General features: G+C 40.9%; 1 protein-coding gene across 3 annotated transcripts; it reads left to right on the top strand.

Moving 5' to 3' along the window:
• Positions 1-216: 216 nt before the first annotated feature.
• LOC125885780 (uncharacterized) lies at positions 217-23915 on the top strand. 3 transcript variants are annotated; one of them, XM_049571549.1, is made up of 11 exons: positions 217-637; positions 11468-11525; positions 13907-14151; positions 14244-14355; positions 14444-14564; positions 15688-15775; positions 15876-16006; positions 16217-16415; positions 16706-16796; positions 16951-17029; positions 19090-23915. In XM_049571549.1, exons 3-11 carry the CDS (start codon positions 14055-14057, stop codon positions 20080-20082), a joined length of 1911 nt encoding a protein of 636 aa, XP_049427506.1. In that variant the 5' UTR covers positions 217-637; positions 11468-11525; positions 13907-14054; the 3' UTR covers positions 20083-23915. The 3 variants fall into 3 exon arrangements, with proteins under 3 accessions (XP_049427506.1, XP_049427505.1, XP_049427508.1); XM_049571548.1 differs by lacking the exon at positions 217-637 and adding an exon at positions 3797-4027; XM_049571551.1 differs by lacking the exon at positions 217-637 and adding an exon at positions 10599-11188.
• The last annotated feature ends 217 nt before the right edge of the window (positions 23916-24132 follow it).

The raw sequence follows: 24132 nt of genomic DNA, 5'->3' as shown, positions 1-24132 counted from the left end.
ACGTCAACAACCAACACACCCAGGGTACCTTGCATGTGGACGTGGAAAGTCCATGACCAAGCATGTCAATATGTGACATGAGAGGTCGGAGTGAGAAAGTGTTGCATCATAAAGTCATCATCAGTGCAGGTCACCATACAGTATGTGTATCATTAAATTAGAATATGCAAGTTTGAAAAGTTGTGTTTTCAGACAGGGTTTGGAAGTGGAAAGGGGGTCAACATTGCAAATGTTGTGTGGAAGACAGGCGCTCGATTATGAAGGGCCTTAACAGTGAAAAGCAGAAGTGAAGCCAGTGAAGCTGCTGGAGAACAGGAGTGATATGATCTATGGAGGGGGTTCTGGTTTGGGACCTGCACCCTCAGAATAACAATCAACAATCAGCTGTCCTCCTCCAAAACTGCACACTGAAACTTCGAAAGTGAAACTACAGTGAAACTCATAAAATTCCTAACTTCCTCTTCTACTTTAGTCTGAAGCTGCCTCTTGTTGAGTACGGGTCATCTCTGAGTTATACAGCCGTACTTTATTCTTTTATGGATGTTTTACAAATGACACAAAAAGGAGTCACAAAAGAGAGTCAACTGAAGTCTTCATCTCTGCTGTTGAGCCCTGAGGGAGGAGACATCCCGGACTGGTGAGTGTATTGATCTGATAAAGAAATAGTTTCAGTTATCTTGCTGTGAACATGAGGTCCACTGGTAAGACAGATTGAGCTACGGGGCAGAGCACTGCCAAAACCTTTCTCAAATCAATTTTTAGAAATGAATCAGATGTCACTTTTATATACCATATAAATTTGCTACTTTCATGTTTTAAGATCAGCATGATTTGTTTAGACAAAACATGAATACTTGAATTAGAATAGTTTCATGAACACTGTATAAAGATCTTTCCATTTTCTAATGACAAAATCATTTAATGTCTGGATTCCATGTGCTAAAAACAGACCTGACAAAATCCTGATCAGGATGGTAAATTAAAACAGTGGCCGCTTGAGGGCAGCAAAACATCTGACTGAGTTTGAACTCAGATGAAAACTATATATATTGGCATTTCAGGTGTTGGATACTTTACAGTTCAGGGAGGTGTGTTAAAATGCTGCCTGCAATTTCTGGTTTGTTTTATAAAATTCAAGATAGGCTCATTAGTGAATTGCTGTTCTTCCTACTGATGAATAAATGAGGCAAGTGCGGTCTGCTGAGGTCACACCAGAACTTTTCTGAATATGAATCAGGGTACTGGAGAATATTTGAATATTCATGGGCAAATGCTGCTGGACTACAAACAAACATGTTGCTGTTTGCTACAAACAGGAGCATGACGGTTGCCATGAAATATTGCTAAGAGTCTGACACTGCAAACACATGTGGGAGCTGCTGTTGCCAAAGCAGAAGTTGAATTTACGTTTGTTGGTTTTCAAAAAAGTCTTTACACCTGCTATTAGCATGCATCCTCTGTGATTGGATCACATGTGGACAGCTCTAAGTACAGGTGTGCACTCAGTGCGTCGTCATTGTGTCTTGAGATCTGATCACTCAGATCACATTTATAGGTGGACTGGGCCGCATATGGCCACACTCTTTCAGTAGTATGTATGCTCATGTGTCCTGGGACACACTTATGGGCCACCTTCTCAGCTGACATCCTCACTTATCTGACTCCCCACCAGATAAGAAAACTTTGTGTTGCTGCAGTTACACACACGCAGACCTGAAGGACCGTCTCCAGAGCATAGGTGTATGATATTAACTAGATACCAGACCCCGAGATGGCGCCTATTCATGTCAATGGAGCCGCTCACCTGGCGCTAACGCCAAAAAAGTTCCTAGCTTCAGGGTAACTTCCACTACATGCAGCCTACTGAATATGTGCAGTAGTAAAGTTCCTGCATGGCTATTAGACTTTATGTTGTGATGATGTCACAGATTTTAAAATAGTTTTCACCTCGAGGAAATTTTTACACATATTAAACCGTCATGGATCATACCCAGATTGCAAGGTTACAACTCTGCAGGTTTACTGGTGGCTCGCAAACTCATTCGTCAGACAAAGCCCCATCATTCTTACAGTGGTTAAAGGAAGTGATCTCTCCTCTTAATCTGGAGTCCTTTTATAGAACATATCAAAAACCTTCCCTTTTGTTGACTGTATATTTACCTGGTTGTAACCACAGCATTTGAAAAGATGTTATGTGCAGATTTCTATACTGTATTCAAAAACATTTTAATATCATGGTCTGGTTTTATTTTATTAAGTCCCCAAAAAAAAAACCTCCATGGATCAAACATTCATACTAGAACGAATCATAATTGACTTTGTTTGCAGTTGGAGGTGTCCTGTCAACAGCTTTACAGATGTCTTTTTATCAACAGTTTTCTATGGGGAAAAGGCTTTTTGGGCTGCAGGGTATTTTCCTTTTGTTATTGTAATATCATGAGTGGCCACTGGGAAAATTTGGAAGCTGCATTCCTACAGGCCTACTGCAAGCCTCTCTCTACCCAGAGAATGGTCAGTTCAGTCTGTAGCATGAGCTAACAGAAGACAGAATCCACAATCCTGTTTCTATGCAGAAATGCCTGCAAGGTTAAGCTGGAGTTAATATGGGGCTTCAGCAGTCTGACTTAGATGCTATATTGGTAAATTGTTTATTTATGGGATAGCCCCTTGAGATGAATCATCTCGTTTTCGAGGGGGTCCCATATATATATATATATATATATATATATATATATATATATATATATATATATATGTATATATATATATATTGGTACAAAATGCCTTCCTTGAGCTGTGGCAGAGGGATGATTTATGATATTGTGCATCCATGAAGTGGTTACCTTGCTAAGTTGGAGGTGCACAGCCTGTTGCCTTTAGCTCTTCATCTAACAACCACTGAGGCCACTCCTTGTTTTGTTTCTTCCTGTAAAAACATGCACGACATTATGGCAATGACCACATCTTTGTATGAGCAGGTAGCTCCAGAGATACTGGATGAAGCGAGATACCCCACCGTAGGCTTATCCAATGTTAAGAAAACGGTTACTTTTCCTGTCTCCTAAGTGGGCGTGGTTAGCTCTCCCTCCAATCAGAGCCTGTTTCGACGACAACTTCGGAGTGAGACCGTGTTGAGTTGTCCCTTGAAGAATAAAGTATATCAGTATATGTTTCCTTAGCTCTCACATCAACATAGGTATTAAGGTGCCTATACAACAGCATGATAGAATTCCCCTGCTTTTGGTTTTGGTGTGCCACCCCAAGATTTTCAGTAAACTGATATCAAGGACACAAAACTGATATGCATGAGGTCACGGACCCCAATTTGATGGACCTCCATCTGAAAAGATTTTGGTTGTTAGATATTATTAAGACCAGAATTCTATAGTTGTTAACTACAGCTGAGGAGCTAACTGTGGAGGAAGTGAAACCTGCGATCAGAACAGTCACTCATATGACTCTTACCGACATTAAGCTCATCTATAGAGAATAAAATAGTGAAACAAATATTCCCCATTTATCTGGAGACCCCCTAGAACTCCCCCAAGAACCCCTGGAGGTTCCTGGACCCCTGTCTGGTTTGAAGATTGCCTTTTAGGGCCTAATCTGGGTGTCAGGGGAAAGCATACTGTTACTTCTCATAAATGATGAATGGTAGTAACACGAGGACATTTTCTGAGACAACACTGAATGTCATAACGTAAAGGGAACATGAACAGCAGTAAGAAGAGAAAAAAAAGCCAACTCTAAAAGGGGTTTCCACCCTAATCTTTCACACTGCTTCTTGAAACTGAGGCTTGGATATCACCAGTCAGGGAAGCCACAAACCACAGCTTTTTTTTTTCTTTGCTCACAAACCTTTCCTACACGTCACTAGGTCTACAAGTTCTGAGACGAGATGATCTAGTTTTACAGAAACAGAACTTATCAGCACATGCTGAATGAGTCTACAGACATGGAAACGACTGATCATTCATTTTGAACGTAGAGAAAGGGGAAGAGCTCTCGACAGAAAGAAAATGGACAGGTATGTTCTTGTTTAAATCATCCTTGGTCATGGTTACTTTTTGACATAGGCTAGATCGGCCTTATCTTTCAGTGTAATGAATGAATGACTCGGTGACGGGAAATGATGCTAAAGCAGAAGTGGTAATATTGATCAAGAGGATAAAGTGAGCTTTGTTTATGGGGTGTTCTTGATGACGGATTAGAAGTGGCTTAATGTGTTAAAGATGACGATGCTGACAATGACATGTCGTGAGGATGAAACAGCAAGATCTTTTTGATAACTTTTAGCCTTTGTTTAGTAGAATACAGAAGTTTGACAAAATTACTTGAATTCAAGATCCTCAATGTCCTTTCCAGTCTGCCAAGAAAAACACGATACTAACAACTAATTTTTAGCCTTTGGACAGCAGATATAACTCTTGTGTTACATGTGTGTCACAAACTTTTTTTAGCCAAATCAACGACTATATATTACTTCAGACAGTCTGATTAAGAGTTTCATCCAAGTAATCATTTTAAACCATCCAACTATATGTTTTGAAAATACTGATTAATAAAGGTAGTTTGGCATCAGATTCTTCACATGGTGTTTGTATGACAGTAAGAGCCAGGGATTTGTGATGCTGACAGATAGCAGATGACATCCTGCCATACATACACTCAGAGTTTTCGTATAAAAAGAAAGATAGAGAGAGAAAGGCAGGTGTGTGGGGTTTCATATGTGGGAAGGTGTGAGAAGGTGGAGGAGGCACGAGACGGGGAAGAGCAAACAGTGTGGGGGAGTAAGGAGAGACAGAAGGGACTCATTTCCTTGTGCCCACAGCCACAGCAGCAGCTCTGTGAGGCTGTGCTCTGAGCTAAATGCTAAAGTCAGCAAGCTCACAATGTTAATGCTAACATGTATAGGACAAATTGAAATTTTGACCGTGGGATGTCAAAGTTTTTAAATTTCATCCTGTAGGGAATGTTGGTCTATACCAAATTTCAGGGCAATCCTTCCTACAGTTTTCATGACATTTCATTTAAAAAATGTCAACCAAATTTATTGGGATACATCGTCTGAATATCTGTACCAAATTTTATGGTAATCTGTCCAGTAAATGTTGAATAAATAATTCAAGCCCACGGTCTCACTGTGCCCATCAGTCATGTGGCTGCTGTTTCAGGTTGTGATGCTCACTCCTACATGTTGCTGTTGCAAGTTATGCTAATTTCTCCCACCTTCACCTCACACTCTTTCACTTATAGCTTTATAACCAAACCAACAAAGGCATCTAACGCCTTTTGTGCGTTATGTCTATTCTACATTTCACTAAAATATGTGGGTTGCAGGCTTTAATGGGCTCCTCTTAGCACTGTGCACAAGACTTGGATTCCAACTGAGATCCTTTTTGCCATGCACCATAAAAATAAATTAGCAACAGAATGACCTGTCGTATGTCAGTTACTCACTGCATGGTACCTTGAATTCGTGAAGAAAACTGTCTCCACAGTAAACAGAGTATCCAAAAAATTGAATTGAAGTAAATGGCGTCAACAATTAACAACAGCAAAATGATATTAAAACACCCATTGACAAACTCTCACTCAACTTGTGCAGTATAACCCAAGTCTCATTTATCCAGTTTTATGCGCAGTAGTCCCCAGACACATGCATTTTCACGAAAACATTACAGTTTGTGTGCGTTTGGTCTTTGCTCACGCAGACCTAACACGCACATATGTGCTCAGGAACGTTACTCATAGGCAGAAGTGTTTTACATTGTAATGTTTTAGCAAAAATGAAGGATTGTGGGAAGTACTGAGCTCACGATTTGATAAATGAGACTTACATTATGCTGCAGGAGTTGTGTGAGAGCATGTTAATGGATGTTTTGATAAAGTTTTACTATTTTTAAACGTGGCCCCCAATTACTTCAGTTTACAAAGAATGTTTGCCTTTATGGTTTCTCTGTTCACCGGGGAGGCATGCCAGAAAACCAAAGTTTTCTCCACAAATCCAATGTAACATGGGGTGAATAACTGAAACACAAGTAGTCATTTTACAGGTTAAGTATTCCTTTAAAAAAATGAATGCTGACTGTTAGACCACAAGCATCTGTCGTTTGATGTTTTATTTCCATCCTTGTTTCCATCATCTCTGCTCCCATCATAATTACTATGGCTGTCACAAGGCTTTGTCACTGGCTAACACCTTTGATGTTGTTCTTTTTGGGAGGACAGTCTCAGCTATTGATGCGTTTAAACGTCTTGTCCACATGGATCTGAGTTTGGGTTTAAACCACAAGGTGAGGGTCCTCTGTTCTTGATGTGACTACATTGCACATTATATTGTGCAGATCTCATTTAACCAAAGCATAATTTAAGTCAAATTCACTTTTTCAGGCCAGATTTACTCATTTAAGGATCAGTAACGATCATGTTTTTAGAATAAACACTGACTGATTCTAGTAGTTTCACTAAGTAGTATCTTCAAGTTCTTAAAAAATTCAAATGTTGCTTTACAAAGATTTGAATCAAACTAGCTGCCTCAGCGGTCAGTACTAATACATATAATTGCTAAAAGGACTGAGCCTCATCCTCACTATGCCAATATGGCTGCTGTCAGAGACTGTGACCTCAGTAGTCTTTGCATCAGTATCATCAAGACAAAATTGTATATAAGACTACAGGGTAGGAAATGCAAACTTGCTGGGTGGTAAATTCATTTTTTCTATATGCTTATTAGAAACAACAGTAGCTTTCTGGGAAGAGAAGGGCTTAGGAAGTGGTTTTGTGTGAGTTTTTTCTGTGCGTATTTAGTATGTGGTTGTTTCTTTGCTTTTCAGAAAGAAAGAGAGGAAAGTGACAGAGGGGAAGTCCAAATGTCAGCAGAAGACAGTTACAAAGAGAACGAAAATGTGTGTTGGTAAAAGGGATTAGAAAGAGGTAGACTGTTAAGCAGATAGTGGCTGACAAAATGAGACTTGAAAGAGCTCTCAACTTGTTGGCTTGATTCAAAGAGCTGCCTCCCCAGAGAGGTTTTTCCCACCACCAGTTGCTAATCATGAGCTGGATAAGTACAGACCGTCAGCTGGGGAAGTTCAGCAGACTGTACAGAGTGACATACAATCAAGCCATTGTGTGTCATGACACTGAATGGCTCTCGCCACAGTTCCACTGAAGGTAGAGTTTACCAGCTACAACTTTTTTAGTTCCTAATATGGCTGCAAAATAACACTAGGTCATACACTTCCTATAATGCAACTTCGTAGTGTCTCGTGTCACAAGTTGCTTGGTAAATGCCAGTTTCTAACTAAATATGCCTAGCTTACTCAAATGATGTCACTGGAGTAATCTGACAACACAAAGTAACGGCCTGATCTCAGTGCTGTAATTTACACAACCATCCATTTTTGAGACCAAATAACCTACGCTGAACAAAAGGTTACTATTGGCATACCCAACCAGGTCAAGTGGCTCTGCAGTAATCATGGGTTGGCTCTGGCTCCGATCAGCAGTTATGGAAATACAGCACCCGGGTGAACACACTAATTTTAGCCCCTTTACCAGTGAGATGCAATTACAAAATATTGTCTGTCTCCATCCAAGCAGCACTCAAACATTGTTCAAAATTCACCAAGTTTGAAAGACAGACTAAATAAGCATCAGCTGCTGTTCTTCTTTGAGTTAGCTGCTAACTGCTTTTAACTGCTTTTCCCTAGCACTGGAAAGCTTTCTATTTTAGGTTCATTCATTCATTCATCTTCTAACCGCTTCATCCTCTTGAGGGTCGCGGGGGGGCTGGAGCCTATCCCAGCTACATCGGGCGAGAGGCAGGGTACACCCTGGACAGGTCGCCAGACTATCGCAGGGCTGACACATAGAGACAAACAACCATTCACGCTCACATTCACATCTACGGACAATTTAGAGTTATCAATTAACCTAGTCCCCAATCTGCATGTCTTTGGACTGTGGGAGGAAGCCGGAGTGCCCGGAGAGAACCCACGCTGACACGGGGAGAACATGCAAACTCCGCACAGAAGGGCTCCCACGAGAGTGCTAACCACCACACCACCGTGCCGCCCTTCTATTTTAGGTTAAATTCATTAAAAAGTATTGCGATTAGGTGTGTCTCAACCATAACAGGTCAACTCCATAGCCTTCCTAAATCAAAACTAAATAGGAATTATGATTTAAAAATGACTATCTTGATTGGTATTTAGAGAACTCCTCGCAACTTTGAAAAATAAAATCGCTACTCAGCACAACTGCTGTGAAATTAGTGTAACTTTTCTCCTTCACATCTTACCTCCTGATACCCATTATGTATGCTATTCAACAAAAATTAAATCACTGTGAGGTTGGCCCATTACAAGGTTTACTAGTCAAGACTTTGATCTTTTAAAATATTTCCCAAGCCCAATTGAAGTTTAAATCAAAATCAACTTAACCATCTTCATATTCAGCACTCCTTTTTGTGATATCCTCGCAGTGTGGGTGTTAACCAGTCCTAAAATAACAAAATCCAGAGGTCTCTTGAATGCATTCAAGTCCAAGACAAGGCCGAGACCTTCAAAAAGTGGTCTCGAGGCCAAGACTGATCTCAAGCACTACAACACTGCTGCAGGAATGTCCGCCAGAGCTGCTGCCGATGAAGCTGTCTTGTCATGTCTGTGAATATGGCAGTACATCCAACCAGCCTCACATCCGCAGTCCAATTTGCATCCATCCATCCAACCATCCATCCATTTTCGTAACCGCTTATCCTCTTGAGGGTCGCGGGGGGGCTGGAGCCTATCCCAGCTGACATTGGGTGAGAGGCAGGGTACACCCTGGACAGGTCGCCAGACTATCGCAGGGCTGACACATAGAGACAGACAACCATTCACGCTCACATTCACACCTACAGACAATTTAGAGTCACCAGTTAACCTGCATGTCTTTGGACTGTGGAGGAAGCCGGAGTACCCGGAGAAAACCCACGTTGACACGGGGAGAACATGCAAACTCTGCACAGAAGGGCTCCCTCCTGGAATCGAACCAATTTGCATTTATATATATATTTTTTTATTGGAAAACAAAGTTGTATTTAGGACACAAGTCAGTGGATAACTTGGGCTCTTAATTTTAATTACATAAAAGCTATATCTTGAATCATCATCACTGTCTGTTGTTGGCACTACTGTCAGTTTTCATGGAGCGTCAAAATCTCATCACTGCTGTGGAAAATACTGATTCCCAGACAAGTACTAATCAAAAATCACTTGATAAGACTACCTGTGGTTAACCATAGCGCCGATTCTTCTGAATGATGCTTTCCTATCAGATATAAACTCTTACTGAAACTGACCTGACTTTCAGTTTAACTGATAACGGATTATGATTTGAATACAGGCAAGTTGTTTTCTATGAGCATGATAATACACCCACATCCAGCATCTGTCAGGGCAAAGTGCTGTGTTTCAGCAGTCTGATTTCTCTGCCTTAAATGCATCTGGATATTTTGTTGTGATTACTGTGATTGCACTTAATTCAGGTTTTATAGAGCAAAATCCTGCCTCTATCCTCACTGAGGAGTAGTAGTGGATTACAGTTGTCAGGTTGGTGAATTTACAGATCTGTCATGATTTGGTAAATGTGGGCTTTGGCCCAAAAGCAGGACTCAAAGCTCAAGCAGGTAGAGATAAAAGACTGTCTTTACTGCAACCAAGCAGGGACACAAAGAAGGCAGACTTATCCAAGCAGGGAGCAGGCGAAAAGGCAGGACTCCAAAGGCAGTCAACAGGCAGATGAGCAAAGACACTGGGACACTTAGTGAAGAGTACATTAGACAATCTGATAGGAAACAAGTAGAAATGTGCTGGTATATATGCCTGCAGGGCTGATGAGCAAAGTAGGAGCAGGTGTATAGTGGGAAGGGACGTCAGGTGACATGGGCTGGAAAGACAGTCTGAGGGCATCTAGTAGATGGTTTGAGGATAGAAGGTCCGGGTAAGAATGCATTCAAGTACGAGACAAGGCCGTGAACTTCAACAAGTGCTCTTGAGGCCAAGGTCCAGGAGTTGAAAGGGGACTGTAAGGCCTGGAGAACATGAGCAGGGGTGCCACTGCAGCTTTGGTATCCAGAGCCACAATAGGACAGACTTCGTCACAGAAAAGGACTCTGCTACAAAACCACTTGTGAGCAATACTGGAAACCCTCTGACCCCTTTAAGCAGCAGCTATGAGAGAGTGGGCTAAATCTAATACACAGTTAAACTATAAGAGGATCTGTGTACTTCAGCTTCCCTTTTCTCACTTTTTGTTAACAAGTGAGGTTTTTTTTAACACTCAGAAATGGTCAGCTAAGGACAAAGTGACTTGTTAAATATGTCAACTTCCTGATGGGCACATTTGCTTGTTTGCTGACTCCCTCATTGTGATGATACGCTAATGATTAGAATTGCAGAGGACATTATCTGCGATCAGATTAGAGCTGTTTTAAGAAAAGGAAGTACTCTGAGCAGAAAGTGCACCTGTCAGAGTGATGGAACATTTGAGTTCTCAGAAAAAAAACACTTTGCCCTTTATTAAACCGCATAAACAGGTGACCTGAGCGCTTGCAGAACTGTTTCCCCTGTGAACGGAAATAGAAAAAGAGAAAAAAGAATAAATTCTTACTAAAATAAAATGTCTACTGGGCACTTATAACAATGTAGCCCACTGGTGTTGTTATTTGTGCAGAGTGAGTGAAAGTTAGCTGCTGCATGTGGGGCTGCGGGTGTTTGTGGGTCGATGTGCAGTGGGCTGTAATAACCACATACCACAAATCATACCTATGACACGTACACATTTATTTTTCATCCTGTTTTTGACAGTTTAAATGTCAGTGTGGTTCAGATACGAGAGCAACAACCTGTTTAACATGTGTCAACTGTAGGGAAAGAAGAGACAAACACACATGCAATATCAGATATTAAACATTACACCCTGCTTGCATGTGTGTGTGTGTGTGTGTGTGTGTGTGCGTGTGCGTGTGCGTGCTCAGTGTAATTACATATTTAGACTGGGGGAAATGACAGGCTGCAGGGAAGTAAAGGAGAGGATTAAGACTGTAGCATCAGCACAGAGGTAGCCAGTATTCACCTGTGTTAGGACCATGTGGTGGATTTTTGTTTTTCTTATTGAAATCATCCGCTTCAAGTTACAGAAACAGGTAAGCAACAAGTGCTACCATTAACATATGTCCTCAATAATAGGTCGAAGGATAGAGGAAAATGCTCTGAGGTGTTAACCTAACCACGAAAACTGAGAGGTGAAGATGACTTCAGTTTTCACACCCTCAAGTCTGAGTTTAGAGCGTAGGCGGACAACTGATCTTGAGATTAAACTTCTTAGTAGTGGCCTTCAAAGAGTGCAGATTCTACAAGTTGGTGGTTTGCCATTTCCTATCACAGGAAAAACCTTATTTGTCTCATGTTTTTTTTTAACACAGGACATCAAATGGAGTGAAACCAGCACTTTGAAGCACATCCTGAGCAGCTCACCGACAGGTAAGACATAAAGTTTGTTTGTATCTAACATGTAACAGGTGGCATATCACATTATTGTTTCACGTCATCAGGTGGTAAGAGAGGATGTGATACCTGAGCAGACAGACAGCTGCTCTGCTTAAATGTCAGGTATTTTATTCTGTTTTTTTAATGACACACAGGCATGATGACTGTCTTTAGAGCACATTATTGAAAATGTTTTCCCAGAGGTTGCTCAGTTTTTACCACTAGTCATTTGGTTTGCAAATCTTTACACCCACATCCAATGAGACTGTCATTATTCGTATATTCATAACTGTAACTGGCACTGTTGCTGTTCCTCTTTTTATCATTTCAGGTAGTATAGCCTACGAGTTTGGTTTAGTTTACTGGACATTATAAGAAGGAGCACGTTAAATCAAACCACAAAGACGTCATGAATGACACAATACAATCCAATATATATTTCCATTGTGATTCTTGACTGACTAGTCAGTATTTGGTGGTGCTTAAATAACACATCAAATGGCTACAATTCACCCCAAAACAAGAAGCCACTTATGTGCAGACTTTAGAGATGTGTGTAGTATGGTTTGATTGTTTGGTTAGATGTTGTTTTTTGGTATTTATGTGCATTTATGTAAAACAGTTGAAGTCCTGGGAAGCGAGACAAATTTCAGAATATTTCCTGACACTAAAGTTCAATCAAATCAAATCAAACATCCAACTTTGGCATCAAGCACGGCTATCACCCCCATAAAGAAGCTCACAGGATTACCAAACAGGCAAAGCGAATAACTGCTCCAAGACCCCAAAGCCTCTGGAGCCCCGACAGTCCCAGGTTCACTGCTTGTCAATGCTTTCGTCAGTTTTATTAATGGTAGACATGTTTAGGAATTTCTATAACTTACAGTACCATATCAACCAAGCTGGGTCCTGGGGGCCCCTGTGCAGCCCAGTCACCAGAAGAAAATGTTTACGTTTCTGCAAACTAAGTTACATTTGCATGTTTACATTTCAAATCAACGTTTTTAAAGTGATGTAGACTATAAGCTGACTTTTAATATTGGGAGGTGAAGAGGATGGTGGATATTGTGTCGCCTATAGGCGAGATGCCTGCCAAGCTTGCGGCCACTTTTGAGACCAACATCACTGGTTGTGTTGTGGCGACACTTAATGACGTTTCCATTGGTGTTTGTGGCATCGGATGCTTTTTACCTAACTTAGGTGTCTTTTGCAGCACATTGCAGCCTTTACCCAGGAGCGATTGCACCACTGAACCAGATGTTTTTCACCAACACACGGTGGCATTTCCCAGCAGCCTTCAAGCCACTGAACGTGAACACTTTTTCAGCAACTCAAACGGGGGCGTTTTAAACCAAAACATAATATTTTTCTAACCTTGATGAAGTGATTTTTGTGCTTAAAACTAACCACACCATAAAGTCTCAATGCAGCTGCTACAAAATAATGTACAAATAGAACGAATCCATGGTTTGCAAAAATGCAAACTTTTTACTGACTTTTTATCTGTCATGCTCCCTTTCATTAGTCCAAAAAAGTTTATGCTCCCCGTCCTGCAATTTTTTAAAATAAATAATAAACAACAATGTGGGATGCAACTAATAAAAAAAGGATCCGTGTTGAATTTTTGAGAAATAATGCTAAGCATGATAAAGTCAACAAACTCCTTTGTTTATTTTCCGTACTCATTCACTCATTCACTCATTTCACTCCATATTTTTCCCCTGATCACCCATGCCCCCAGACGGGCCAGTAAATTTTTTCCCCTGGACCCCCCCTAATCCCTGTAAGATGTGGTTGAAAGGTCCAAAATGTAGGAAGTGGCCCTTGATTGTTTTGTTTCACAGCTCCCCAAAGCCACTTGACACCTTTTTTTCCTCAAGTGTTTTAACGTCTCACCTTAAAACAAGCAGTGATGCTTGGTGTGGTCAGAGGTGAGACAGGCTTGACATGTTTATCGAGAGACGGCAGCGAAGCACAGCTTTTCGGCCATTACTTTTTACTTCTGAACATAGTGGCTTTAAGGGCTGTTGAGCAGGAGCCTAGTTCACAGCTAGGGGATGCTGTTTTCAATCTGTCAGTCAATAAACTAAATGAAATAACAAGTGAAAGATACAACTAAAAAGATAAATATCGAATGCGGTGTTGATCCTGACCTTTGAAGCCTGAGTTAACAGGGGATTTCCTTAAATTATCACTGCATCACACTGGGTATTTATTACATTTTACAGGGGAGTTTTATCAGTCTGTGTAAGTGGAAACATAAAACTGACAAGCTAAGGCAGGATCTGAAACATTTCTATTTCTGTTTTTTTTTTCATTCCGATCACCTGTTGGTATCACAACCATTTCAGAGTGTCTGCCATCTCTCTGCACAGAATGAGAAGAAAATGGAAGCAGTGAGTTACGCCCCGATGCAAGAACAATCCATCAAACCGCCGCATCTGTGAGTCACCTAGCTTTGGAAACCAACCATCCAGCTGGTTTGAGATCTCCCAAAAAAAAGGAAGATTGATAGCATCATAAATGGAGAGAAATAAGGAAACCCTTCTGCTGTGTCTTCTTCTTCTGGCTATTGTTCATGTCTGCCCTATCCAAAACTGTCAGAGCGTACCAGATAACGGTTAGTGATTTTCTGATAACTTAATTTTTGTTATATTGTTTAGCATAACTGAAGTTTAATTTTTCTCGCATCTGTCTTCTCATCTCCATTAGTTCACAGAGCTCTCACCTGCTACAGTGACTACAATCGTACCATCACTTGTGTGTGGAACAGCGTGCCTGATCGTCCAGACAGCGTGTGCACAATTTACGCAGAATGGAAAAGGTAACTAAGATGTGATACAAATATACAGTTAGCAAAATGACACTGAGTTTAGCAAAAATGTCAACAGGACATCCCTCCCTCCCCACAGTCAATTTATCAGTTACAGCAATTCATGTGACCTGGAGCCTGTTGACGCCTCCCGACCAACGCTAAGGAAGTGCTCAATGATGTTCAAAAGAGATCGTGCTCTGAAAGCCAGCGACTTTGTGGTAAGTAATCAAACACTATAATATCTGTTATCTTGTTTTGCAAATGTTTTCATTGTTAGATGAAAAGGCCAATATCTCTTTCATGTCTATCTGTTAAATATCAGACTGCAGCTTAAAGAGTGCAAACAGGAAAACTCTGGCCTGATAACAAGATTTGTCAAAAATTCACTAAGTATACTTCATGTCTTTAACCTGTACAAAAACTGAAGTGGAAAAACAACACTTTGTGGTTTTATGTGGGCTATCAGCTTGAGTATTTACCCAACAGTGACAACAAGGCTCCTGTGGCCGGCTAACTTCCCATAAAACCATAAATTGCACTTCAGTTTTTTTTTTTGGTATGTTTGTTACTCTTTATTGGTGACCTTTAGAGGTGCCCATGAACAAAGCCAGGCAAGCTGTTTGCCCATTATCAGTCTTTATGCTAAGCTAAGCTAAGCTAACTGGCTGCTGGTTGTAGCTCAGTATTTTATTTTTATTTTATTATTTGCACACATAGTAAAAACTACATAGAATCCAGATAAATAATAGAAAAAATAAGGATGTGACAGGAGAGGTCAAGAAGCTATAAGCTTATACAACCGACCTCTCCTCAACTTAAGATAGAAAACTATATGAACAAGAAAAAACAAAATAAAGAAAAGAGAAAAAAAATAAAACAAACAAACAAAATGAAAGTAAACTAATATAGTTAAGCTAATCAAACCAAATAATAAATAGCAAAAACACACTAAGTAAATATAACAAAAAAACTAACCTACACGGAACAAAAACAACCACAAATACAAGAAACACAGTAGTTAGCGTAAATTTACAAACCTTAAGAGTTGTATCAATTCTCTCATCAGATCTTGACAAGAAAGACAGAAAGTAGACAGACATTCAACACCTAAGTCCTGTCATTTATTTAAGTTTTCTGATGAAGCTTTTCTGTCTACATTTGAAGCTGTTTGCTGCTTTTAATCAGACTGTTGTATGAGTTCACCTGTCCAGCAGATCATCAGCTTTATCATTAAACAAAACATAATGGTGTTCAGAGCCCCTACACTTATTTAGTTCCTATTCCATTTCATATTGTTAAATATTTTCTAACAGCAATATTCTTTTCTTAAAATGTTCTCAGTTTCGGCGCACTCATAACATCTCCATTAATCTGAGCTGTAAACCTGGGACCCAAAGTTTGAACATTTTCTTCGTGCCAGCTTGTCACAGTGAGTACAATGAAGAATACATTGCCTCCATGTGACTTAACTGACTTAACACAAACAATGTGTGTGACCTAAAACAAACTATGTTTGTGTGATACTGCAGTAAAGCTGAATCCTCCGCCAAAACCTGCTATCAACTCTACCACCGCTTCCTGGTTTCCTCAAATTTTGGAGCAGCGAAGTAGTTCTTACTGCACCCAACTACAGTGGACACAAGAGGATCAGTCATGGAGTGTGTGTATCTATTTTGTGTCTGTCTTAGTATGTGAATGCATAAGTAAGTGTGTGCATTTTGTCAAAGATGAGCACACGTGTTGCAGAGATCTTGAGATTGAATGTCAAATGATTTTCATACCTTGTGGTTGTAGCAAATCTAAGCAACAGTGCATGAACAGACATTTAAAAAACAGCGTTCTGACCATCCACATGTTTCTTCTTTGTCAGGATCCTAAGGAATCATGCATACAGTGTAAATGGGACTGCACAACGGAACTGAACCCTGATCAGCTGATAAAAGGCGAAAGGTATAAGGCACGCGTTCGAGTAAAGGACAATTCAAGAAACACCAAGTCAACCTGGAGTGACTGGGGCCCTACCACATCATGGGTATCACCCATCGGAAGACCAAAACCACAAACATCAGGTAAAGGTTGCCAAATATGAACAAAGCTAATTGGTTTAGCTTAACAAATGCAGTCAGTGGAAAGCAACATCTTATGAATGTCACATCATTTTCATCAATTTCAGGAGTTCAGTTACCTTCAGTCCCACTGAGCATTTATTGCTCTGCTTTTAATTCCTGCAAAGGAAACCAGTTGAGAAACAGAAAATTTTCAGGATAATTGTATGAAGATCACAGACATATTACCCAGGTTGTTCTTTAGAATGTCTTTACCTCCTGGCTAACGTGAAATACTCTATCCTGTCTGTCAGATTTTTCTGGTCTTTTGGGCATCGTTGCCGGTGCGGCGGCATTGGCTGTGTTTCTCATTGTCTTACGATACAAGACCGACAAAACCACCTGGTAAGAAGACACAAATTGAAAGTACTTTTCTAAGACATTTGTGTCACTTTGGATGCAAAGTGTGTTGAATTTTGATCTTCTTTGTTCAAGAGCAGCATATACACATGTATTTTTTGACAACTGTGCTTTAAGATTACTTCATTCTGTCTTTCAGGGTTTACATAGTTAAGCGAATCAGAGGTCCGCCCCTTCCAAACCCAGAGAAATTCTTCCAGCAGAATGGAAATTTCCTGGTGAGTTCACCATACACGTTTATCCAATGTTCACTCTTCTTTTATCTCTATTTGCTGTCCACCAACTTTGCTGTCCCTAGACTCGCTAATGTTGACTGTCTGTCATTTGGTGCTGAGCAGTAAACGTATAGTGAGATTATCAGAGTGGGTTGTTGAAAACAGCTGCCATCTGCATCTGTAAGCAAGGTTGTGAATAACAATGAGATTGAAACACAATTTGACTCTAAAATTGCATGCCAAGTAACTATAATTATTAGCTAAAAGATGCCAAAAGGCTCCATGAAGATTAAGAGGATACTTTGCCAGTTTTCAGCCAGCTTTGTGTCACAACAAGGGGGGTAGTATGTGTAAATGAACTATGGTAAACTTCCTTCCATCTTGCCAGCACCCAGATCTCCCTGATCATCCTATGGATTTGCACTGGCTGTTGCTCAAAATACAAAACTACTACCGCATTTTTGTTTGCCCACCACCATGGACAGAGAGCACTGATGCAGATCGAGAGAGCTCTTTCTCTGAAATTCAGACCAAACTCTGATCAAACGTTAAAACTAGGCAGTGCTGATCACATACGAACTGGAATCTAAGCATATTTAACCTAAAATGTCTTTAGTTGGGAGAGAGTTACTGCCCAAGCAGGGGAATTCAAGTATCTCGGGGTCTTGTTCAGGAGTGAGGGTAGAATGGAGCATGAGATGGATTGGTGGTTTGGAGTGGCTTCTGCAGTGATAAAGATGCTGTGCCGGATTGTTGTGGTGAAAAGGGAGCTCAGCCAGAAGGCAAAGCTTTTGATTTACTGGTCCATCTACGTCCCAACCCTCACCTATGGTCATGAGCTCTGGGTAGTGACCGAAAGAATGAGATTGTGGATACAAGCGGCCGAAATGAGTTTCCTCCGTGGGGTGGCTGGGCTCAGCCTTAGAGATAGGGTAAGGAGCTCGGACATCCGGAGGGAGCTCGGAGTAGAGACGATGCTCCTTCGCGTTGGGCGCCTCCCGGTAGAGGTGTTCCAGGCACGTTCCACTGGTAGGAGGCCCCAGGGCAGACCCAGAACACGCTGGAGGGATGACATTTCTCATCTGGTCTGGGAGCTGGAAAGTGTCGCTGGGGAGAGGGACGTCTGGGGTGCTTTGCTTTGTCTGCTGCCCCCACAACCTGGGCCCAGATAAGTGGATGGAAATGGGTGGATGAAAGTCTTCAGAAACATATGTTAGCGCTTGTAACAGCGTTTGTAAACAAGAAGTGAGCACCATACTATTTCGTGTGTAGTAAAAACAGAAGCTGAAAATACTGAGATCAAATGGTAAAACTAAGCAGCGCTGATCAGATATGAACCAAGATTCTGTTACTGCTTTTCCTGTTTCTCAACTAAAATGTTTTTGGACACATAGCTTACTGTTTAACTGTAATTCCAGATCGTTTGGTACCAGCTGGCTGCGATATTGTTGCCTATGTCAAAACAGACAAATTTGCATTGGGTCACCAACTAGTGGTGTGGCAGAGTGCATTCTGGCAGTTGTAGGTTTTTAGGCTACATTCTTCTTCGTCAGCTTTCTCTTGGCATATAGCATCAATTTTAAGTCTTTCTACTACAGAAACAGCCCGATTTTCTGAAAAGACTGTTCTTTCAGCAGTGAAATACTTATTTAATGAAAGTGCAGAGTAGGGAGATAACTTTCTGAGGGTTCATCACTGTTAGGGTTTGCTGGCATATGTAGTCATTTGATCCATGTTTATCAAAAAAATACATATTAGTGCAGCTTCAAAGATAGCAACATTAAAAAAAGGCAGAGCTCAACATGAATAGTATAACAGCAGGATGTGCGGATCACGTAGGTTGTGAAACCAGACAAAAAATTGACTCATCAGTCATCTTGCATGACCTTTATGAGCCAAAAGGTGAAAACAGTGTCACTGTAGCAACAGAGATAAAACACTAAAGGCTATTTACAGACTGGCAGTTTTATGCAGCTTTACAGCCTAATCCAAATTTAATTACTTCTGTATTTTTAACCTTTTAACAATTTCTTCTTTTCCACCTTTGACCTTTTCTCCTACAGAGTTGGATGAGCCCTCACTTCAACGATGAATCCTTTCAATCCATCTTTAAACCAGTGGAAATCGTCTCTGTAGAAGTGACCTCCATTGTGGACGGTGTCACACCCTGCAGGCAAGAGGCGGCGCTGTTAGAAAAAATGAGAACTGAAAGCAGCCAATTGTCGACCAGTTCCAACTACTCCAACCCCAGTTACTCCTGTCCTCCTCCTCCTGTCACCTCGCTCACTGCGGGGAATCTGCCGCCCTGCGACACTGATACACCTTATGGGCCTGTTGTTAGTCAAAGCGAAGGGAAAAATGAACAACAGGATAGGGATGAAGAGAGAAGGAGAGAAGTGGAGACCCGCCAGTTGCTCTCCAAATGTAGCAACAGCAGTGAGCTTATGCCGGTGATTTTAGACTATGAGAAGGTTGAAAAGGTCCAGGTCGAGCGCTCCAGGCTCCAGAGTCTAGATTCAGGCATGTGCAGTGGTGAAGAGGTCAGTCAAGAGAGTCTGGAGGCAGATAGCATCACTATGAGTGATAGTCACGACGAGGAGCCTGAAGGTGAGGAGGAGAGGGAGGGAAGGAATGAGAAAGAAACAGATTTAAAGAAGTTGTTTGGAGGCGGTGGAGATATTTTTGGCAAAGGGTCCATTCAGGTTTGTTCCGGTTACGAGCAAGTCCAGAAGCTGCAGGCTGACTGCCCTGAGCTCCCTAGCTTGGATTCAGACATTAGCAGTGGAGGTGAGGAGCAGGTGAGTCAGGAGGAGAGTCTGGAGGATGCTGGTAAGTCCACTGAATCTACCAGCCTCCTTCTTCCTCCTCCATTTAGTGCCTTACCGTGCTCCATGCCCTCTTTCTCACTGCCTTTGAACTTCTCTGGGCCAGGTTTTAGTCCAGCTCTGCGACCTTTGTCAAGTCATTTACTTGAGAGGATTGCTCTACTGCCAACTAACAGGTCAGTAGAGCCCTCTAGTGATGGATACATGCCGGTAAGACAGGAACAAAGCTGAGAACAAAAAGAAATCTCTCCAACAGGCCTAATAGAAAATGCTGTACAACACACCATGACAGCCTGACTACTAGAGAGCAAGTCAGACATGCTTGTTCACTGTTCGCAGTAGTATGTAACATTAAAAGGACATTTATTCAACGCTTAATGTCCAACTCTCAAAGACGGTACAATATATGAATGTATTTTTGTTTCACACTGCTTTATTTAGCATATTTCTCAACGTGTATTTATTATTTGAGAAAACAAGAGGCTAATATTTTTCCAATTATGCTTTCGTTGTTTTTTATACTAAAAAAATTTGGAAAAAAATATGTACTTTTGTGTTACTTATTGTGACAGTTTGCAGGGAGAAAGATGTATGGGCAATGTCTACTGTACCTGCTTGAAGGGTTTTTACACTGCTGTGTTGCTGGTGAGACGATATAATGTCTTCACGATCAGCCATTGTAATACAATAGCTCAAGAGACACTTTTTACTTGTTTATTCAAGATGGATACATGCAGATTATATGGAATGCTGGGTAATTTAATAGATTTTATTTTTTTATTCAAAAAATTACAAATATGTGGCTGCACCAAAGGCATACTGTCCATAAGTGTAGATTGACTTATCTCTAAAGCGCATGATGTGAATTGATTGTAACGAATCTCAAAACCTGAGACCTTCCCCAAATTTCTCAACTGCATATTACAGCCTGTGGACCAACTTCTATGTAGAGGACACATGCCGAATTTTTCACAGAAAATGCAAAGAATATCGATCAGGAAATCCCTCTCCGCCAGAGAGCCGTCTGGGACAAACTTATCCCAGCAATGTGACGCATCTCTTTTCAGCTTCGCTATAGTGCTACAGTGTGCAGCCATAACATCAGCTAACGTTAGCTAAGAAATGGAGTCAGCTAATGTCAACAAACGACTGGCACCCACCACAACACAGAGTCCACACCAACTGGGTCTCACTCCGAAGTCTTGGTCAGTGACTTTCGACACCAGACACTGATAAAAAAGCCGTCCTTCCACGTCATCATGATACGTGGTCAGCTACCGTTATTGTTTAACAGTGTCCAATAGCTATGTTTCCATCAGCCATCAGCCTGTTTAGATGCGCATCGGAGTATCGCATCGGAAAATTATGATGGAAACTAAAATACGCTCCCTTTAGCCGGGTTTTGGTTGATTAAAAAAAATGTTGATTCGCAAAACGGGGGATGGAAACAGTTATGTTCGAATTAAGTCTGATGTAGCGCACCTCTCTCCATGGTGATATCCACACTCTGGAGCGGGAGGGCGGTAATGCATTTACAAGCTGGTTGCCAACCGCCAGAAAACGTAGAAGAAGAAGAATGTGAGACTTATTTTGTTTCGGTTCTGCGGAAAACTCGCGCAAGTTCGTAGTTTTCACCAAAGTCCGAACAAAATGGAAACACACAGAATTCGTATTGCTTTTAATGCGCATTTCCCAATGATCCGAATCACTTTTGGATGGAAACATAATGAAAGTTAAGGCAGCGGGAGTCTGAGTAGGAAGGGCAGGAGGGGTGACGGATGTGACTCGATACCACCGACCTTCACCAGGGAGGGCAGTGTTCACCTCCTGAAAGATTGTAAAGCATTTTCCTTTTTTCCTAAACCCAACCACATGCCTTTGTTTGCCTAAACCCAACCATGTGCATGTGTTGGCAAAATGTAATCATGTGCATTTGTTGAAAATTTACAATTCACGGTGCTGTATATCGGCGTAGTGGGTTTATTTTGAAACAGAATATATGCAAACTTTACATTTCCTGTGAGAACAGAGGTATATTTTGAAAACAGACAATGCATGTAACAGGCTGAAGTTGACACGGCGTTCCAGAATGTCAATAAGCAACGTACCCAGGGTACCTTGCACGTCATATGTCGAAGGGGAAGGTCCATGACCAAATGTCAATATGTGACAATGTCGGAATGAGAATATGTTGGCTGTTTTTCTGTTGTATAAGACCTTTACCCACTGCTTCAGTTTGCGCTGTCTAAATTTGAGCCGTTACAGCTGTTGACTGAAGGTCCATCCCAGGAGCTGCCATCCATGTTCCTTCATGGAAAGTAACCATGTAGTGGAAAGGCAGCGGGGTGCGCTAGCGAATTCTTGTCTCATCTGTTGTCTGATAAACAGTAAATTCATCAATTCAGTGCCCCATATCATAGTATCAGTGCCCCATTGTGCTGAAAAAAAATCCACAGGAAACACTGACATGTGAAATACATTGTGATACTGTGTTTTTAGCTGGCAAATGTTAGCTAACCTTGGGTTGCTTTCTAACGCAGATGAACTGCTAGCCAGCAAACGTTGCAAAATAAGGTACTAAGTGGATAACATCAGCAAGTTCATCCAGACCTCAGGGGCTCAGGGCCATGCAGCATAGTTAGCTGGGCGGCCAACGAGTCTATTCTCAGCTAAGGTTAGCCAACTAGCTGTAAAGCTGCATAGATCTGCTGTTGATTCCTTTGTAACTGGCAGCTGCTTCAGACTATCCCTCCACATCGTGTTGCATCGGATGCCCTTAAATATGGAACTCTATGGGTCACATCATGTAAAAACCTGTGGTTTCAGCTTAACCCCTGAAAAGATGGGCAAGTAGGTACGTCCTTATTATTCACTTATTATTCGTCCTTATATTCTCAACAATACTATGGCGAGACGTAGTATTGTTGACATTCAGCTCCGTAACGATCTCCCTCCAGCCAGCTGTGGCCTTATTTAGGTTTTTGTAGTGATTAGAGGAGCTATCAGATAAATAACTCCTCATTTCAACTGAATTAATCTGCTGTTCCTCGTCCACTGGGTCGCTTTCAATGTGAGTGACAGAATGAAAATAGAAATGGGGCATCTGACAAGTTCAGCTCTGTGGTTCACTGAACAGCCTCTGAGAGGGGTGTCGCTAAAAACAAGGATTTTCTGAAAGTAAGTCACGGAACCTTTATGTGATTTATTTATTTCTTTTTATTTTTTTACTGAGTCAGTCATAAATGTATCCTGTCATATTGTCACTGTATTCATTGTTCAAGGCCAACAATCATGTTGAATGCATTTCCTACCTCAAGCATTTGCAAAGCATGTATTTTTGAATGTTCTGAAACCTGCACTGTGTGTCGCAGTCTTCCTCTCTTTTATCGGTGCATTGCTACTGTATTAACTGCATCCACTGTTTGTGCCCTCTGGAGTCGACAGAAATGTTCACTGAGTCTGTCGTGGGTTGTGTGTGTGTTCTCTGCGGGTTCAAGAGAACATAAACAACCCACTTATCAAAACATTGCTATCTAGTGGTAAAAAAAAAAAAAAAAAACTCCACAGGATATTGTAATGGCGTCATTAGTCACATGTTTAATATGTGTAAACTGGCAACTATATTAAAAAGTACTGACTGTTGGTATTTAACCTCTGTAAACTATGTTAAGACTCATCTAACATTGTATGATTATGTTTTTTGTTATTTTTATTTTCATATTGCTGAAAATATGTGGCATGCTCTATGAAAAATATTATATGCTGCAACAGCTCATTTCTAGATAAACCTGGATTTATGTCATCTTGATTGTTGGTCATTTGGAAATTTACTCATTTCATCCGAGTACTCGGCTCAACCGTGGTATTTTGTTTGATATTTGGAGTGAAAAAAGAATTCTGATATTATTGTAAACATTAAAATATCTTTCCAACAGTGTATAAAACTCAGAATGTGTTTGAGGGTTTGACTTCAGTTTGACTGAAGAATGATAAATCAATTCACATTTGTTATTGTAGGGATGAAGGTTTTCATGTATTCACAATAAAGGAAACTCATACTGGCATTTATTTGTCGTGTCTTGTCATGTTTTGTTCTAGTTTTGTGTTTGAGAAGAGAGAAATGAGAGTATTTTGGGGCATATTGTCAACTTATTGTAAACTTAAACTTGGATAGATGTTTTTTGTAAATATTCATGTACTGCTGACAGAGCAAACTTTATTTAATTTGATAATATTAGGAGAGGGTGAATTGGACTGGGGAAAAAACTGTTCGTCTGCTCA

This window comes from Epinephelus fuscoguttatus, linkage group LG3 (assembly GCF_011397635.1).
Source record: "Epinephelus fuscoguttatus linkage group LG3, E.fuscoguttatus.final_Chr_v1".
NCBI lineage: Eukaryota > Metazoa > Chordata > Actinopteri > Perciformes > Serranidae > Epinephelus > Epinephelus fuscoguttatus.
The sequence above is the reverse complement of the archived record's forward strand: the minus strand, read 5'-3'. Positions and strand labels throughout refer to the sequence as shown.

Coding starts and splice junctions, on each gene's coding strand:
- LOC125885780 (XM_049571549.1), top strand. CDS start 14,055: ATGGAGAGAAATAAGGAAACCCTTCTGCTGTGTCTTCTTCTTCTGGCT. Junction 14,565..15,687: donor TGAAAGCCAGCGACTTTGTG/GTAAGTAATCAA, acceptor AAATGTTCTCAG/TTTCGGCGCACTCATAACAT. Junction 16,007..16,216: donor AAGAGGATCAGTCATGGAGT/GTGTGTATCTAT, acceptor CTTCTTTGTCAG/GATCCTAAGGAATCATGCAT.